At 39.7% G+C, this 19203-nt stretch overlaps 1 protein-coding gene across 4 annotated transcripts; it reads right to left on the minus strand.

The window, feature by feature from the left end:
• Positions 1-2878: 2878 nt before the first annotated feature.
• LOC106112318 (killer cell lectin-like receptor subfamily F member 1) lies at positions 2879-12559 on the minus strand. Of its 4 annotated transcripts, none has more exons than XM_027782904.2 (6): positions 11009-12559; positions 6895-6993; positions 5392-5535; positions 4652-4803; positions 3600-3715; positions 2879-3147 (listed from the first exon to the last, which is right to left on the minus strand). In XM_027782904.2, exons 1-6 carry the CDS (start codon positions 11070-11072, stop codon positions 3018-3020), a joined length of 705 nt encoding a protein of 234 aa, XP_027638705.2. In that variant the 5' UTR covers positions 11073-12559; the 3' UTR covers positions 2879-3017. The 4 variants fall into 4 exon arrangements, with proteins under 4 accessions (XP_027638705.2, XP_013152472.2, XP_055665376.1 ...); XM_013297018.3 differs by having other exon boundaries at positions 5392-5523; positions 11009-12121; XM_055809401.1 differs by lacking the exon at positions 6895-6993 and having other exon boundaries at positions 11009-12557.
• Positions 12560-19203: the final 6644 nt, after the last annotated feature.

Here is a 19203-nt window from a genome sequence, read left to right on the forward strand (position 1 = left end):
AGTTATGCTAGGATGAATCTGGAGGACGACAGTTATCCACTATCATCTGTCCTGTAGGGGAATGCAGGCAGTGGGCTGATTAGCACTGATAACATGCAGCTGTGGCCTTGCCTCAGCGGCAGTGGGTTGGTTGACATGGATGATGTGCAGCTGTAGCTCTTCCTGCTGAGTGGTTAAATAGCCCTGAGGATGATGGGAGAGGGTCAAGTGGATGAGGAGCAGTGTGGTCTGGTCTTTGGAGGAAGGCAAAACAGCATGGACAGTAGACTCTGACCGACAGTAAAAGCCTTGTTGCAGCCGGCTAGTTTGTGCTGCAGCAACTGGTGCCCTGTGTGAGGCTGCCTGAGTTGGACTCCGACTACAACAACTGATGCCCCATGTAGCTGAGACAAGAGGGAGAACCTGTAACCCATAACAGACACTGTGAGAGGTGAGCTGTTGACAACTAATTGATATGGGTGTATTGCAATATTTGTTGTCCATCTTAACTCAAATTGCAACTCTGTCCTGTTGCAAAAAGAGCTCCACAATAAAGAGCCAGCTGAAAGAATGTTTAGTTTCTGAAGTCATCATAAAAACAAAAAGGCCCAGGGATATTGTCAAATGCAGAACAGTAAATCACTATTACACTGGATTCAGAACAGATTAGTAAAATAATGCAGATGATAAGGTTCCCTAAATGATGATAATTGCATTGAAGGGGTAGTTAAACTAAAGAAAAGCCCCATGACTGACATATAAGAATGGTTCTTGAGCAACGAATAGTGATTCAGACTGAGCAGTGAGATAGAGCTTGGCTAGAATTAGCAAAGGGGATCCAGCAAGCAAGAAGGGGAGAGGAGAAGGAGAAAAAAGGGGACCATAACACATTGAAATTAGTCCAGCCTGTAACATTTGCTAACAGTGGGCTGCAGCGGTGGGACTGGAGAGGGAGGGTAGGTGTGAAGCAGTGTGTTGGTAGGAGTGCCCAATGTTGTATGGACCTTGCGTATAGAAAAATGAGGAAAGATAAAAAAAAAGTTGAACAGAACAAGTAAAGCGTTTCAACCCTAAGGGTATGGCTGTTTATATTGTATTTATTTGGTTTAGCTGGTTTTGCTTTCTTTTTTTTTTGATGTTGTATATGTCTATATGAAATGGAAAAGATACTGGGTTTTTGTAGTCAGTTCCCATAGCTGAAGTTAACATCAAGACCATTGTATTAATCTACAAATAATGAGGAAAAATGGAACCAGTTGTAAGGTGTATTCATCTCCAATCAAGGGAAACTTTGTTTCTCTCCATGAGGACATACATGCCTCCCATTAATAACAGTCATCATGATCACTAATATATGCTGTTTGTATATGCAACATATACATAGATGTGATGCTGTATGTTTATAAAACAAATTAAGTGCTAGAAAAAACAAAGCTTAATCAATTCAGTGTAGAAATAATTACAAGGGTAAATTTTATCTTAGAAGAATGTATGCTATTATGTGTATATTTGCAACACTGGGCCTGGGAAGACTGTGTTTGTATAGTGATATATACAATGCCAGAGATATAAAACGGGCAGGTAGAAAACAGATCATGGTGGGAACCAGAATTTCCTCAATTACAGAGATATAAAAAACTACATACAAGTATGACATGCAACCATGTACCAATTTTATGAAAAAGGTTTTGTTATCAAGGACCTAGCCAAACGAAGTTAGAAATGTTTAACACCGTTGTAATGTGTGTGTTGATCAATTGCCCACAAATTATTGTAAATTATCTCATTGTGTATAACTATCTAATAATAGATGTGTAAGCAAATAGTGTCTGCTGAAGGGTGTGATTTTAATTACATCGTACCTATAGAAACAACACACAGCTCACGGGAATCACTGCAATGGTGTGCTACGTTAGGCTCAAAGCCTTTAGGAAATGCCAAGCAATCTTCAACAATTTTCAAACAATCCCCAGAAATGCTGGAGCACTCCACTCTTACACCCAAAGTCTGACATGAGGTCAGAAGCCACAAAGGGAGAGGTTACTGTACACTAAACACATCACCAAGTGAACCATGTTACTACCACAGTTCAAAATGCACTGGAAGTGCCTCTGAGTCATATTCCTCAACTTGAAGAGTTTGGTTTTATATCCTAGAATCATCATTTTAATCATTATACTGATTTTTCTTAGCTATAAAAATCAAATGTTAAGTGTGTTATGGTTACACATAACAATGAAGCACAGCAGATTACTCAGACCTGTACGAGCTGTCTGGAGGTAAGATCAAACAGAAAACAGCGGATGTCTCAGAGACATCTCAAGGAGTATCCTCAAGACATGAGGGCTGCAACATCCATTTTTTACTTGTAAAAACTGTGTATGAAGTGGACTAACAAAAGGAAGGATAGCCCCATAAATAAGGTTTTGCCATTTCTAGCATGCTAATAGAACAAAGACATCCTATCAGGCCACTAAATCTCGCATCCAAATTGAAGAGGTATTTATTAAGTGCCAAATTCTGTAATACTGAATGACAAATATGAAATCAAACTTTTTTGGAAAATTCTACATCTTGACTTTCTCTTGTGTGGAGTTATGCTGTCTTCCCGTACTGGACCTCCAGTGATGAGATATGCAGGCTCGTTTAAGTGCATAGCACCGATCACAACCTCTTCACCTGAAGTAAGTACCAACAGCAACTTTTTGCCTGCTGTGCCATCTACTTGCCAGGTTGGTTTAAAATATAAACCCTCATTTTACCTATGGCTTACACAACTCTTGGACTCTATAAGCTACTTAAAATTACTAAGGTTCTTATTTTAATAGCTCTAAGGGGCAATGCATCAGTGTGCACAAGGGCATGTAGATTTTATGCCTTTATAGTGGACAGACACAAGTGAAATTGTTCTGGACTTTAATCACTGCTTCATCAAAATACAGGGCTACAATTTCCCCTTCGTTTTACATCAGATATCCTACCCACTGTAAAGTGGTGTAAACCTTCAAAGACCTTATTCACTTTCACTTTACAACATCTTAGATACTCAGCAGGACAGCACTCTTCTTGCAAATCCACTTGTACAGGGAGTGGCAGTTGTCAGGATGCATTTGCTTCAGTTTATAGGCAGCACATTTATTTTCTTTCTTGTGTTCTCTTATTGTAAAACTGCAGGAGTGAAACGACACACAGATACAAAGATCATTGAAAAAATTTGTTTGCATATACAAAGAATGAAACCACAAGGACTTTTTGTCTTTATACTGTCTTTCTTTTGATTCTCTGACATACAGACATGTTTTATTTGTTCAGTAAGCTTCACCCTTTCTCTGTTTCCCTACTTGTTATGCAGCTGGAGGTAAAAGCTTACACAGCATAGGTACGTCCTAATAAAATTAGCGCCTTTTCTGAGAGCTGTCAAGGTATTTCACTTTTCAACTGCAGGTATTGAGCAGAATTCTGTACTGAGAAAAATTAGAATGGGCTGAGCTGCCTACCTGGCGTATGGCCCTGATATTTTACTAGTACTTTCTCATGGTCTAATAGTGGAACAGCCTGGGCAGAGCAAGTGCAGAACATGTCACAGAAGCTAACACTGATGCATTCCAGAATGAACCTACCTGTGCCCTGGGCGTTTGGGATCACGGAGCCATACCCATTTTCCTTTTTCCTCATCAAAGTTTAATCCAGTCCAAACAAAGCCAGTGTCTTTATCCTTCAGTTTGCTTAAGAAGTCCTAGAGAGAGGTATGACTTTTGAACTCTGATAATAATGACACTTCATAAAACTCCAGCACCAATAATGTATAGTGGTAATTAATATTTTAAAACCAGCAAGGCTTTTAACCCCAGAGATTCCAGATAATGTTTTCAACAAATCTAAAAGAAAAAAAAAACCAACCAAACCAAATATATGGAAATTAGTTGTTCAGATACTGAACTACACCCAGTACCGTGGCTAGTGATGGTAAGTGTAGCAACCAAGGGGCTAAACTTTGGCTCCTTGCTGGCCCCAGGACCATTCCACTAGTGCATTTGAGATGACTATCAGGCTGATCAGAATTACAGGAGCTGAAGGTATCTCCTCTTTTTTTCCCTCACTACAAAGGAGGTGATCGTTTTGCTGGCTCACCCTCCTGGGTGCTCTAGAAGTGACTGTCTGAACCTGGTCACCTTTTAAGCAAAATCAGAAGCACAGAAGAGAACACTCACAAAAGAAACACACTACAAGTCAGGATTTGGTCCACAGAACTGTTTTTTTTCCTGTTACCACAGATGCGGTACTGGTATTTAAAAATTTACAAAGTAGAGAGGAACAGCTCTATCCCCCAATGACAACAGCCTTTATGACAGCTTAGCTCTGTACAGGTTTGATTTGGAGTAAAACATGCAAGGATCCTTCAAATGCCAGCTGGTTCTTGCTGGAGATAATCCCTAGGCATATCATTGCATCTATTTAAATGAAACGTAGGCTATTGGTCTTCTATTTGACACAAGTATTTCTTAACATGCAGAAGCCAATCATCAAAGCACTTTCCATTGACAATGCCTTTTATGAGCATGTCTAGATTAGAAATGGCTTCTAAAAATATACGTGGAAAGCTATACTTTGATATATAGATTCACAAGGTATAAGCAAAAAATATTTAAATCAGTGTGTCTTACAAGCTTACCATTTCAGTTGCATCCTCTATAATCAGGAGCTCAGATTTTTTTCCCAAGCAATACTTTCTGCTGTTCTCCCAGGTGGCAAGAGTTTTTGAGTAGAAATAACATTTTCCATAATGCAGCTTCCAGTCAATGGGACAGAGTTCACATCTGGACTCTGTGAACAGAGTTTGGGGTGAAGGGATTTTTGTCACTTTTTTCTTTTACAACTGATATTATTATTATTGGCTCCTGCTTTTTCTTCAGCTTTTGAATAAGAGTGTAAAGAAGCTTTAAACCAGGGGCAGAGCAGAAATTGTAATGGCACAGCTCATTTTAAGAAAGCACATTGTCACTGATTTACACTGGTAGTAAACATAGTCATTCTTTGCTTAAGGACCACTCTGCATCTTTAAAAATTTCAGAACTCTAAGTAATTGTACTAAATATTTTACATAATTGGGGTAAAAACCATCAATAAAATCCCAGCTCTGCTGAAATCACTGGGAGTAGTACAATTCAATGGCATCCATGGAGAAATAACAAAGGCCTTCAGTACCACTGCTCTGGTTTTATTTTTTGCTTCAACTAATATTTGCAAGGATGGAACTGTAAAATAGATCACTTTATACATCTTTATCAACATAAACATGCTTACTCTGGTATCTAAAGGTCAACTCCTTTGTGCAGGTGTTTATTTTTATATTAATCTTTTCAAAAGCTTCAAACCATTTATGTTACTATGAGCAAGATTTTATTTTCTTACCATTTGCATGCATGCATAAACCTTCCTTTAATGTAGTCAGTAAGCTGTTTTCATTAAGAGCTTCCTCAAAGGTACTGTCACTTTCAGTAAAGTTTCCTCTGGACTCCCACACGCCACTTGACAGCAAGTCACCTGGACAAGAATCTCCAACAATTTAATGTAAACTCACAAGTGAACTGCATAGAAACACCATAGTATTTTTCTGTGTATAAGAATAGGAGCCTGAAGTGGAAATTCAGATTGCTCATTTGCCCTTCCAGCTCTCCTGTAAATGGTAGGTGGAGAACTGAGCATTAATTAATGAGTATACATTAAACAAACAGATGAGGTGACTGACTTCACAAAGACAGTGTAGAATCCATTATCATCATGCTTTTGACAACACAGCATGCAACAGTTGTCTTTCAAATAACATGGTGGTTCCCCTGGTTTTCCAGTTCCTGAAATTTGTTGAGCTTATTTCAGGAAAGAATGGATTGATGTGAGAGAGCAGGACTTGCATCCAGAGAAAAGGAGAATAGGTGACTCTGGAGGATAGTAATTCCCAGAAGTGCTTCTGAACTCTCATTTTCTCTTAATGATTTTGACATACAAAGTGATTTTGATGTCCAGATGGAGACTGGAACATTGGGACTCCCAGGCCAAGATTTTCTAAAGAAAGAAGCTACAACATAGACTCCTTGATCAAGATGCAGATGCTCGTTGATGACAACCTAGAAACTTGTCCAGCTTGCTTGACCAGGGCAACTGCAACCATTTCTCCCTGATCTCTAAGTTTAGATGCTCAGGGAGAACGACACACATCTCTGCTGGTTAGGTAAGCTCTGTACGCCTGTGATCAATGCTGGCAGTGACCCCGTGCTTATGCACAAATTCTGTGGACAATGCAAAAGCCACTTCTAGAAATTTAGGGGCACTCGTTTTTACTTCTGTTTAAAGAGGTCTTTTCCAACTATGTGTACTGTCTTCCAGCCTCCTATCTCACCCATCCCTGAAGTCCAGCTCACATTCCCATTGTACACGCCAGGGAGGACCGGCTGAGACTTAAAGTAAGCAAAGCAGGGCATCAGGAGGTGAAGACTGGCAGTGAGGATGAGGGAGGCGAAGATAGCAGGGATTCCAGTTGTACCATATACCTGGAGTGAGTTTTGTTTCATTACTACAAAAGTATTTTCAAGCTGGAAGATGGATGGCTGGATTCTCTGGCTAGAAACCTTGGTGGTTGGTTCAGTTTTGGAAAGGAATAGGAAGAACTCTTGGATTGGGGGGCTGGAAAGTGAGAAAGACTCCAGCCCATTTCGTATGCCCCAAACATGCAACAATTCTGTGAAAGCCGCTGACCTGCTGCAGTGACTCCCACCTTCATGAGAAACACAATAGTAGAAAGCATGAGTGGTCATATCACCTATCAAAATAGCTTCTTTGCAAAACTTGTTTAATGTAAGGATTGATACCTGTTGTTTTCACAGGAATTAAAGCAAAACATTTCACATGGTCACTCACATTGCTGAATTAAGGTGATCACAACTCCCAGAAATACAACATTCAGAAATCCTGAGAGAGCAGCAAAATACCGCAAGCCTGAAGAATTAGAGAGACGTTCTGCAAGAAATAAGAGGGTTTTACAAACACAGCATGAATTTCTACCAAGGGCATAATTCCAGGTTTCTCTAAACACCTTTCAGACAGAACATCCATCACTGTCACTTTGCTGCGTGCTTTGTCACAGTTACTTTTCCCTTTCTGGTTGCGTCCTGCATATATCAAGTGGTTCTTGCTTCTAATGAACTTTCATTTATGAAAACTTTTTTGGTGCTTGAGTTTTCTCATGCTGTCTTCACTGACAGCCAGTTAATTTGAGGTTTTGAGCGGCTACTGAACAGTTTCTGCTTCTTCATAGCAGGGAGACATCACCTGTAGCTACAATGAAGACTGTTAGATGTCACAGCAAGCACCTAAACATTGCTGAAGAAAACCTCACAAACTGGACAAACTGAAGTTTAACAGTTACAGACAAAAAGATGTATATAACATGTAAGAACAAAAATGAGGTTCGAGGGCTATGAGTACCAACACTATCGGTCAGGAAAGGGCCAGTAGATTCTCTGAAAATTAAACTCTGTAACTCCAGGACCCACTGATCAGCTTTATCACCTGTACACCAGATGTCAAGTCAAAGGCCTTTAGAAAAGTCCACATTATAATTTGGACAGATTTTTTTTTGGTTGAGTCTTTGATGTTCAGCTAATCCCACCTGGAAAATTACTACAAAATGTTTGAAAAATTAAGTAGCAGTGCTTTAAACAGGGATTCTTTGCAAACTGGATACTTGACTAAGATCAGGGACAAGTGGTACAAAAATTCGTTCCCTTACAACTGAAAGAAAATGACTTTTAATTAGAATCAGAAAAGCCCAGAAATGCACAGTCAAGGTGAATCTTCCTTCTGAATATTACCCAACAATCTTATAATTTATTCTTATATATAAAAGAATATATATAATATATATATAACTCCTGCCATACCACTTCCTAGTGAAACTCACTGCTTCTGTTTGCTCACTCACTTTATTTCAGGATTTCCACAAATCTTGCCTTAGAATCACAGAACTATGTAGGCTGGAAGGAATATCATGAGGTCCTTTAGGTCAGACTCCTGCTTAAGGTGAGTGAGGTTACAGGAGGTTACTCAAGGCTTTGTCCAGCCAGTTTCTAAATATCTCCAAGGATGGGGATTCCACAGCCTTTCCAGGCTCCTGCCCTAGTGTTTGACCACTGCCACTGTAAGAAAACTTTTCTTGTATCAAATTGTAATTTGCCATGTTTCAATTTGTCACTTTCAACGTGCATCTTTAAGAAGAGTTTGGTTCTGTCTTCTCTATGCTGTCCCATTTGGTAGTTAAAGAGAAAGGCAAAACTCCCTTCAGCCTTCTCAGAGCTGCACAAAGCCAATGTCTCAGCCTCTCCTGTGTCACTTCTTCAGCTCACTCGCTATTTTGGGAGCCCTCCGCTGGACTCATTCCAGCAGATTACCAGCACACGTTTGGAAGAGCTAGTAATATAGTTAACATAGACTGCCGTACAGCAAAGTCCTTTAAAATAACAAAGGCATAAAAGATGTTCTGTGGTACCTGAAAGGAGTCCTTTGAGCAGGGAGAACAGTTAGAAGTTTCCCAACTATGTGGGAAATCTCATGTTATTTTTTTTCTTCCTAGTTTTCTAACATTAGTGTTTGCAGGAAATACTTTGTGAATGTTCTTCTAGAAAGACCAAGGCATAACACACCGTTCTCTTTGTCCAAACTTAACTTCATGGGGGAAAAAAGATTTTACATGCAAACCTTCCATGAGTTAGGGTCCAGGAATAAAGTCAGAAAATAACACAAGGATGACTTTCTGTTTCATGGAAATGGCCATTCTCAGAAGAGAAAAAAGGATGCCAAAATGCTGTACGTTGTAGAGAGCTTGTTCTCAAACTAATAAATAAGATCATGAAGTACCCCGTGGAAGAATCCTTTAAGAGCCATTATGCTTCATATGCTGGTGGCCCAGATCACATGCGAATCAGCTGTTTGAAAATTTCTCTGCTTTTAAACTTGCTTCAAAAATGTAATGCAGGGAGCAGTGTTTCAAATCATGGAATGAGTTGAACTTTGTGCTACAGGATAAACTCATTTCCACTAACACTTTCACTTCATGTCTCATTTCTAGCTGTCATCATTTTTGCACAGAGGTAAAACATCTTTTTTCATCATTTGTCTACTCAATCGTACTTGGCAAATGCTGTATCTGTGACTAGTCATCTTTAAATAAACAGCTAATCCCCAAGTTTATTTCCACCCTATTTAGGTGGCAAATATATGTAAACAGAATGCAGTACTTTTCACTAGCTATGCAAAATACTACGATTAGGCATCTGTGTGCATTTTCCTTCTTCCTTTGGGTGCTAAGCAATGATTTTGACATAAAAAAGGCGATTAAGATATCTGGGGTCTGATCTTAACTCTGCCAAGGCTTGCACAATGGCTAGCCAGCAGGCGAAGGAGTAACAGGGACTTGTTTAAATGCTCAGCCCGGTGCTCAGCTAGCCAGGGTGAGCTCTGGTAGCAGCCATACCGCAGCACTGACTACACAGCATGGGCTAACAGCTCAGCACCTGCCCAGCTCCTCAAGACAGCTCTGCAGCTTGCACCACTGGCAAGATGGGATGGGACTGCAGGGGAGAAGAGGAGCTCTGCGTTGTGCTCTTCCTTTTGTGCTACATGAACTGCCACAGATATTGCACTAGGTTATGCCAACAAGGCATTGCAACTCCAGCAGATATACTTCTGTATTCTGTATGTGTATCATGCTACCACGACTAGCCTGTGCCTGGTCTAAAGCTAGCTCACACCCTGCACTGCAAGCAGAGACCCAGCTTGCAGCCCGCTGTTTGACAAGCTGAACGGAAGCACTGCTCTCCGCAGTCACTTACCCGAAGTCTTTCTGCTGCCCTGTCATGTCGCGCTACCCAGCCATGCAGGTAGATGAAGATAAAGCATTTTAAACCTGGCATTGCCGCTGTGTGCGCTGCGTGTTTGTGGTCCCATACTATTCTATGTGCCACATCTGCTTTGTCTGACTTTCTGCTTCTTTGAAATGGAGATATTCAATTTACTCTATTACAGCTAAGTTTTGTGCATGTTGACAAGCATTTTAAAGACCAGTGAAAGGTCTTAGTTAAATAAATATTAGCTTTTATGATCAGTTTTCTCTTTTTTCTCAATTTTGCTGGTTCTGTACCTTTACTGCAGTTGGGAACACACTTTCGGGTAAGTTGTAATAATAGACAAACTGGTGCAATTTACATCAGTAAAACACAACTTATCCTGCCATACTGAGTAACTGAGGTTGGCTTTTACTTTTCTTCTACTCAAAATTGTTCTTACATAAAACTTAGCCAGGATTTCTCAGGAACCAATCATCATAGCTAATTAACTGTTTAGAAACTGGATGTCTAATTTCTCTGAGGACTTGGTATTTACGGTCTGAGAAGCTCTTACTTGGGACACAAAAGAAATAAAGGTTAGCAAAGGTGAGCTCCACCATGTATCTTTGTACTGTCTCCGCTGATGGTCCTGACACTTTTGACAAAATCCCCAGAAGCCATTGAAGATGATTACTGGACAGTAAATTCCTGTCTTACAGTTTTCATTTAAATTATTCTGAAATTATTTTTAGCTGTGATTCCTGAAAACAAAACCAAGCAAAAAAACCCCAACCAACCAACCAAACAAACAAAACCCCAACCCCAGAGAAAACTTCAATGGCTAATGAGCTGAGACCACTGTCAAACTTGCTGCCAGCTACTGCCTCATGTTTTCCTCATACACTTGTCTCCCAGTCTCCATTTTGTACTGGCACTGTCAGCATGAGTACGCCAAGCCTCCTGGTACTATTAGTACTGCATTTTATCTACTATCCATCATATTTCTCTGTATACTGCCATATATCATTGGCAACTTCCGTAGCACCAGCTAAAATTTTGGCAGACTGGGGTTTTTTTATGATAACTCAAAGATGAGATTTGTTATTTACAGAACCAGTCTGAAGGCTGACCATAAACACTTAAATGCTCACCTGCATTGGGGCTTTTCTTCTTTGTTTTGAAATGAAGTTCTGTGTAACCATCTTCATTCTCCATCTCAAGGGGTTTTTAGCACTTCTTCCTATTTGAATCTAAGTGTCACAGCAGGCTAGGAAATGCTTCAAGTAAGCGTGGTAAACAGGAAGGGGACAGTGGATGACCATTTGTGCTTTTAGCTGAAGCCACACAGTAGCAGGACTGTGAGAAGGAACTTAACAGTACAAACTGCACAGAGAAGCAAACTCTTTTTCTCTTCTTTTTCACTTCCTCCGTCTCTCTCTGACGAACTCTCCTAACACTGTATTTTCTCCAATGCAATATCACGGTCCTCACATCCAGTCTTTCAATGCACACACACTCCTGCATGTGAGAGAACAGATTTGAGCCCCTCTAGCCCATTTCACGGGATTGATGGATTTTTCTCATTTACCTTACATTAAAATCAACTGTGTCAACTTCATGTGTTTCTCAAATGCTGGGAACTTCTTGCTTTAGCAAAAGAAGATTGTGTGCCTATGTCTCAGTAAATAGCTGCAAAGGGCATTTAAATACATGTATTGATCCTTGGTTCGGCTTTGTGCCTGTCCGTTTGAGCCACTGTTCATTGATTTGAGCAACATGATGCCTTTCTTTAAATGGAGACTTTTGTGGCATGGAACTACTGATGCAGATCTATTCAAACTTTGCCGTCTGCAACATTCCTGTTGCACTTCAAAAGGACAAGCCTGGGCTTTTTCTGTCAGCAGAGAGTCACTTACTTTTAAAAATACTGTGCAAGGTCTTTTCCAAAAAAATGAAGCTGGGGATTCTAGCAAGTTCTCGGTGATCTTTTAAGTGCTAGTCTGCAATATTTCTTTCTGAAAAATGAAGATTCAGTAGAATGTTGAAGGTTTTTTTCTCTGAAATGGTTATAATGACTTCTGTCTCCTGTCAAATTCACTGGGTTTCACCAAGGCTTTCTTTGGGTCAGGACTTCACCTTTAATGTGTCTGTATAGTGTCTAGTGGTGATACATCATGGGATACATAGACTATCGTGTCATTAGCTGTAGCATGCAATTAAATACCTAGTGTCCTAAACACCTGTTTGGAGGAATATAAACACATCCAGAGCACTATACAGAAATTATTTATTGGTTTCTTAAACAAAACCTCTCTGGTTATTAGGAATGTTCATTTAAGCTTGAAAACCAAAGTGACTTTACCTGGGATTTTATATTGCAGCTAGTACCTGGAAGCCAGGCTCAAGCTGTATGCAGTACAACCACATACAGCAAAAAAAACCTGAACTCCAAGAGAAGTATTTCAAACATAAACATACTACTTGAGGCTGATGGATCAGTATAAAACAAAAGGTGCTGGGTGACCTGATTTTGGCTGGGATAAAGTTGATTTTCTTCTTAGTAGCTGGTACAGTGCTGTGTTTTGGATCTGCTGTGAGAATAATGTTGATAACACTCTGACGTTTTAGTTGTTGCTGAGTAGTGTTTACTCCAAGTCAAGGACTTATCAGTTTCACATGCTCTGCCAGTGAGCAGGTGGACATGAAGCTGGGAGGGAGCAGAGCCAGGACAGCTGACCTGAACTAGCCAAGGAGATATTCCATACCATAAAACGTCATGCTCAGTGTATAGACTGGGGGGAGCTGGCCAGAGACTGCCCATAGCTGCTCAGGGACTGGCTGGGCATCAGTCAGTGGGTGGTGGGCAGCTGTATTCTGTATCACTTGTGGGTTTTTTTCCTTGGCTTTTATTCTCTCTTTCCTTCTCCTCTTCATTACAGTTATTTGTTGGTGTTGTTATTACTTTATTTTAATTATTAAACTGTTCTTATCTCAGCCCATGGGTTTACCTTTTTCCAGTTCTCCTCCCCATCCCATTGGGAGTGGAGGGGTGGAGTGAGCAAGGGGCTGAGTGGTACTTAGTTGCTGACTGGGGTTAAACTGCAACAGTGACCAACAATTATATTCTGTTCCTACAAGGTGGTAGTATTTACTATGCAGCATCACAGTGCTTAATAACTCTCCTGTACCTGGTGCAGGCAAACCCTTGCAGTGTTACCAGCTTTCTGAATCGTTTTCTCAGCAGGCGCTTGGAAGGCAGAGTTTGAATATGGAGTTTTTAACGCTCTGGACTGATTTACATGCTCTGAGCTACAGCTTTTAAGTTAACCTGGTGCAACAGCTGGTCAAATAAAAGACAACTCCAAACAAGCCTTGCTTCACTTAACACACTTACACTGTTCTGCATCCATCCCCAGAGTGGACACATGGGACTTACAGGACCCACACTGCAGCAGGTTTATCCTGAAGGCCTGCGGCCCACGGAGAACCAGCACTGGGGCAGGGGAACACTGTGAAGAGGAAGAAGCAGCAAAGAGGAGCTGTTATGGACTGACCTCACAGCCCCCCTTCCCCTGCGCTGCTCAAGGTAGTCGTGTGATCAAGGTGCTCAAGGTGATGAGGGTCGTGAAGTCAGGAATAAAACAGTGAAGCTGAGCCTGGGAACAGAGAGTAGGAGGAAGGTCTTGTTTTGATCTTTTTATCTTCATTTCTCTCTATCCAAATCTATTTTAAATTGGAATAAATAATTAACTTTCCCAAAGTCAAATCTGTTTTGCCCATGGTGGTGGCTGGTAAGTGATCTTTCTGCCTTTACTGTGACCCACCTGCTTTTTTGTTTTATTTTCTCCGTTGTCCTGTGGAGGAGCGGGAATGAGAGAGCGGCTGGGTGGGCATCTGGCAGCCAAAGTCAACCCACCACAATCATCTTACCAGTCTGTATTATTTTTGATTGATTTTTCTTCTTTCTCATGTCTATTTGCTAAGCTGCATAAAGCTCTAGCAAATCAAAGGCAGTGGATCCTGTGGTTGTCTCAGGAAGCTCTTCAAAAGATTCACACAAGCTCATCCATGGGAATAATGACAGATACTGATTCCTAGGTGGATTATCCTTCTGCATGAATACAAACCAGTTTTAAAAAGTCATGAGCCTGGTAAATAAACTGCTTGAATGTTATAGTCTTTTGTTTCACTTGTCCTAAATACTCTTTACACTCTCAAATTATTTTTTAAAAGTTTGTAGTAGAAGTGAAAATATATTAGTATATCTACACATGAAGATCACAGAAAGCTCATCCAGGGAAAGGAAAAACAGCATTTCAGGCTAAAAAGAATAACACACCACCACTCACCTCAAATTAAGCGAGTAATCGACGCATCCAGTAATGATACAGCCAATTAAAAGACATACTAAATCCTATGTGGCAGCAAAACTATGTAGCAGCTGCTCTTTGAGCAGCTTTTCTTATTGCAGTGTTTTCAAGGATCTGGGGTTTTGACATCAGTCTACAAAGGATGATGTTATTATTAATCTTGATCTTGTGTACTGCAGCAACACCATCCTGGCAAAGAGAGTACCATACAATTGTGTGAAAAGATGGTGATTTTTACCGTGTCAAAGCTTATTAGCTGCTTCTACAAAGATATGCCAAAAAGATGGATACAGAAGGAAAATGGAGGAGCATGGAGTACACAAGAAGGGTAAACTAACAATGCTGTGCCTGATGGGTGGTGATCTCTTAGCTATATTTTAAGTTCTTACTGAGGTTTTAGCTCCACACTAGCAGGGGGTAGCTTTGGGAAAGTACCAGAGGGAAGTCAAGGAGTAAGATATTTACAGGCAGTGTTTCCCAACTGTGGCTGAGGCTGGAGGGAAAAACACAAAGCTGTTTATTAAATAAGTTAGTAAGTTAAGTTAAGCTCAAGGTTGTTCACAGGTTGACAGTAGAACCTGATACTAATGAATGGAAGATTCATTATTCAACTTACAGGAATGAAGGTAAGTGACAGTCACAAGCGTGGAAAAAGTAGAGTGCTGTCTCAACACAAGGATGAAGTGTGTAACTTGGCCCCAAACACCAAGCCAGGGGAGCAGTCCAGGAAAATGTAGGCATGTTTATATTTAAATACAAGTGTCCACATGGAATTTTTTGAGTTACGGGTGTACTTACAGTTAATGTGCATGGTTTTTTACAAGATCACAAACCTAGTTCCACTTTTTTTTGCCTGCTCAGAGAACTGGCTTCATCTTTCTTTCATCCTGCTTCTTGCTTCTCAAACAGACCTCACACTGCACATTTTATTTCGGCAGAAAGAAAACTTCAAAGCCACTTACATGCATATATAAAACGCTGTATCATTTCCTTTTCTTTTGTGAAGTCCAATATATGCTTCTAACCAAAAACATGAGCTTTTAAACTGAATTCTGGGAAAGGCAAATAGGCATCCTTTCTTGGCAACAGTGTTTTGAATCCAAGTCAAAAACACTTGGGTTTTTTTCTTTATTTTAGAAGTATATTTATATTCCTTTTACTGAGATGATAGATCCAGAGGATGCTGGCAGAGCTAAACAACCAGGCAAAAAAGGCTATGAACAGCAACAAGACAGCCTACAGAAAGGTAGGGGTTGAAATGAAGTAGAAAGAGAGGACCATAAATTCTATACACTGAATATGAAAACACAATAAAGCAAAACAAGAAGGAGACTGAGGAGCAGTTCGCAAGAAACATAAAAATAATGAACATCCCCTTCTTCAGGAGCAGGGATCATATGAAAAGGTCTGTAAGGCAATAGACGATCAGCTTATAAAGAAGGGCACACGGGGCGGGGAATCAGTGCCTTTTTGCATGCATGTTTGCTGTGGAGGAACTTGGGGAGGTTTCCATACTAGAATCTTCTTCATGGGTGACATGTGAGAGGGTGTCTCAATTCAGAGGGTCAGTGCAAGAGGTTGTGAAACAAACTGCAGAATCAATAGGCCCAAATGGGTAAGGTCAGATGTTATTCATCCAAGACCTCTAAAAGAATTCAGCAAGCAGACAGCCAAGTGGCTAAGAGTAGTGTGCCACTTGCTTAGGAATTTCCTGGTGTCAGGTGAGTCTAGTTTGTAAAGGTCTCAAAGGAGATCTGGAGTATTTCCCATCAGTAAATTTGACCTTTATACTGGAAAAACCTCACCCAAAACCCCAAACTCAAATAAAGAAATTAATTTGTCGTCATGTGCCTAAATATGTTTACTAGTGAAAGACATTTAGAGGGAAATCATGTCTCACACATCCAAGGTATTCCTTGAAGAGTAATTCTAAACTCCTGAAGTTCATTTACTCTCTGAAAAGGAAAATCTCCATAGCATGAGATTTCAGTGGTGGTCAGTTTTGACTTGAAAAGGAACACTTCTTCCAATAGTCTAAAACAGCTTCACCATAAAAATAGACATTTTATCAGCTTTCAGTTTTCTGTCTCATATTGTCCATTTGCAAAAGGGTTCAAAACCCACCGCATAAACCATCTTCTAAAATGGAAAATTATAGAGCTGCTCTAATGGTATTTTAGTCTCCACCAGGAAAACAATGAAACAATCTCCCAGTTCAGACCTTTGGCGTTACCATTATACTTTTTGTCTTGAACTACCTTTTTTTGTGCATACACTTGAAGGTACTGACTTTCTGTAAGGCGTTCTTGAATTCACAGCTCTTAATACAGGATATTTATTTTTTTCCTGTAATGAAAGGACACGATTTTTTACACATTACCAATTACCTGCTTTCCTTAATTCATTCTACTTGCAAAAGAAGAATCTGATTTTAAAATCCTTTCTTTCTTGCAGGGAAAGTACATATGAAAACAGAATTGAATACTGTCTGTCAGGGCAGAGTATTAATTTAAGCCTTCTTTCCAAATAAAGAGTTGATTAAATTAGTTTGAATTAGTTTGCATAACACTGCAGCTGTTTAATATAGATATTATATTAATTATATTCATTGTATCCATTGTATTAATTATATTAATCTGCTTCTCTTAGTAAATGCTGTAACAATCTTCTGAGTCTTCATGGCTTCTTGTCTGCCTTCTCAGCCCTTTCTTTTTCCCTTTATCACACCGTTAAATTTTTTTAACAAAAAAAAAAAATGTAAAACACAGCTAGTTTCAAGAGCTACCTAATGCTTTTTCTCAAATTTTCCATGGTTATAGGACTTCCATAAAGAGCAATGGCAGGCTGCAGCCAAGGGGATCAATCTGAAACTGGAGAGACAAATATCAGCCAAGGGAGAGCAAGGACATGAGTTGCGAGACTGCAGCTCCCAGAGAGTGTCTAGGGAGATCAAGCAGATATTTTTTGACATCAAACTGAGCAGCAAACTACTTTGACACTGGGATGCTAATGAATTCTTGATTTGTATCAATGAAACTTCAGCAGTGATGATGAAAAAAATTTTTTCTTCATCAGAATGTTTCTTCTTCGTCAGAAGGTTGTGAGCTGATTGAGCTCTACCATTGCAGCTCTTAGCAAAACAGCAATATGCTCAAGGTCAGTGTTGCCATTATATCTAAAAGGATAAGAGTAAACAAATGGACATGTTGCATAGTATACTAAGAAAAAAAATATATCCTGTTATGTTGCAAATAGGCTTAGGCTGATTAGACTTCATATTCTCAGCAAGATGTCTCTATTTGCTTAGCTTTTTGTATTATCTGAAAATAAATTTTAATGAGGTTTTTATTATTAGGTTTACAGTAGCTCAGAATAGTATTTCTGTGTAATGAGCCAATATATCCAGTCAAAGTTTTTTCAGAAAGAAATTAAGGGAGGATATTTACCTGCACTGTTTATTCAGCATGCAGAACACAGTGTGTAGTTATGTAAAAGTACACTTACACCAAAAAGATCTGCATTAAGACTTTGAGGGCAAGCTTAATTCTAAATTTTGCTATTTTTCATGTGCAAATTTCTCAACACTGGCTAGTATTCTTTTTATACTTTTGTACATTTTCATAGTTTTTTGTAAGAGAAACAAATGCTTCAAGCTCTATCCCCTTCCATACAGCTCCTCCATGAATTTATGAAGATCTTTCCCTGAGTGTTGTCAGCTCTGATCTCTCTGCACGTCAGCCTCTAGTATAGGCAGCCAGTAGAAGTTACATCGGCCTGGAATTAAAATGCTGCTTCATTTATTACCAAAATTACCAAATGACAAATGACAGAATAGAAATGCTCAATCAATGATATTTGGTCACACACTAAAATGTCACTACAACATATTGTCATTTCATTGAAGAAGAAATTTTCCCAGCACAGAAATTCTCAGCAAGCCCAAGGTTTGCTCCTTAACAAGTTTGCTGCATAAAGCTTTATATTTCATTAATTGTCTTATCAAATCAGGGCCTAAGAGATTGATCCTATTCAAAAGTATTCAGAAATATGGCTAACAGAGCTGGTTGGGAACTAAATTTTTTAGAAAGGAAACTTTCCATGGATACTTCCAAAATTACCCTTTTCCCTTTCTAATTCAATTAGCTTTGGTCATTAGCTGAAGTTTCAGACAAGTGTTTTATCTTTTCATATTACTGCCACAAACACAAGCAAGTTCCCCAGCATGCGTGTTACTGTGGTTAACACACAGAATAAAGCTTCACACAGGAATTCACGAGGCCTCTGCTGACGTTTACAGTAATTTTCCATTATAAATATAATTTGTGTATTTGTTTATGGCCTTATAATGTGTGCACCTAGTCTTTGAAATTCAGCAATTATATTAAGAAATACCTGAGGGTGGGTAATAAGTGCTTCTAGATCTGACCAATTCAACTTCAGGAAAATGAAAAGAACGTTTAAAATAAGAATTTCCTTCACAGCACCACTGGCAGTATGCATAAGTTGTCAGTTCTCTGAGAACACATTGCCTATGCTGAATTTATGCCTCACTTAATTGCTTTTGATGGAATCAAATTTGCACCAGGCCTCCTGTAAGACAAAGCCAGTCTCAGTGTTGTCATTTTAATGCTATCATCCTGCACTGCAGGTTTCTTTGAAGAGTAAAGCATTTCTTCTGGTTTTGGCAACAGTTAACACAATGTGCAGATGCACCATTCCTGTGCTTGCACAGAGATCTGAAGCATCACATCACTGATGGGATGTGACTTCTGGTAAGTTAATCGCTTCCCTGTCCTAAACACTGACTGCAGACTGTTAAGTCTCTGTACTTCTTTCCATCCGGGGAGGTGAGATTCCTAACGTGATTCTGGGGAACTAAGGCCACAGTCTGGTATGCCTCTGTCCTTGATAGTTTTGAAGAAAGGGAGCCTCACACATCACCTGTGATGCTTTGTACAGTTGACAAGCCTACAGAA

This window comes from Falco peregrinus, chromosome 6 (assembly GCF_023634155.1).
Source record: "Falco peregrinus isolate bFalPer1 chromosome 6, bFalPer1.pri, whole genome shotgun sequence".
Taxonomy (NCBI): Eukaryota; Metazoa; Chordata; class Aves; order Falconiformes; family Falconidae; genus Falco; species Falco peregrinus.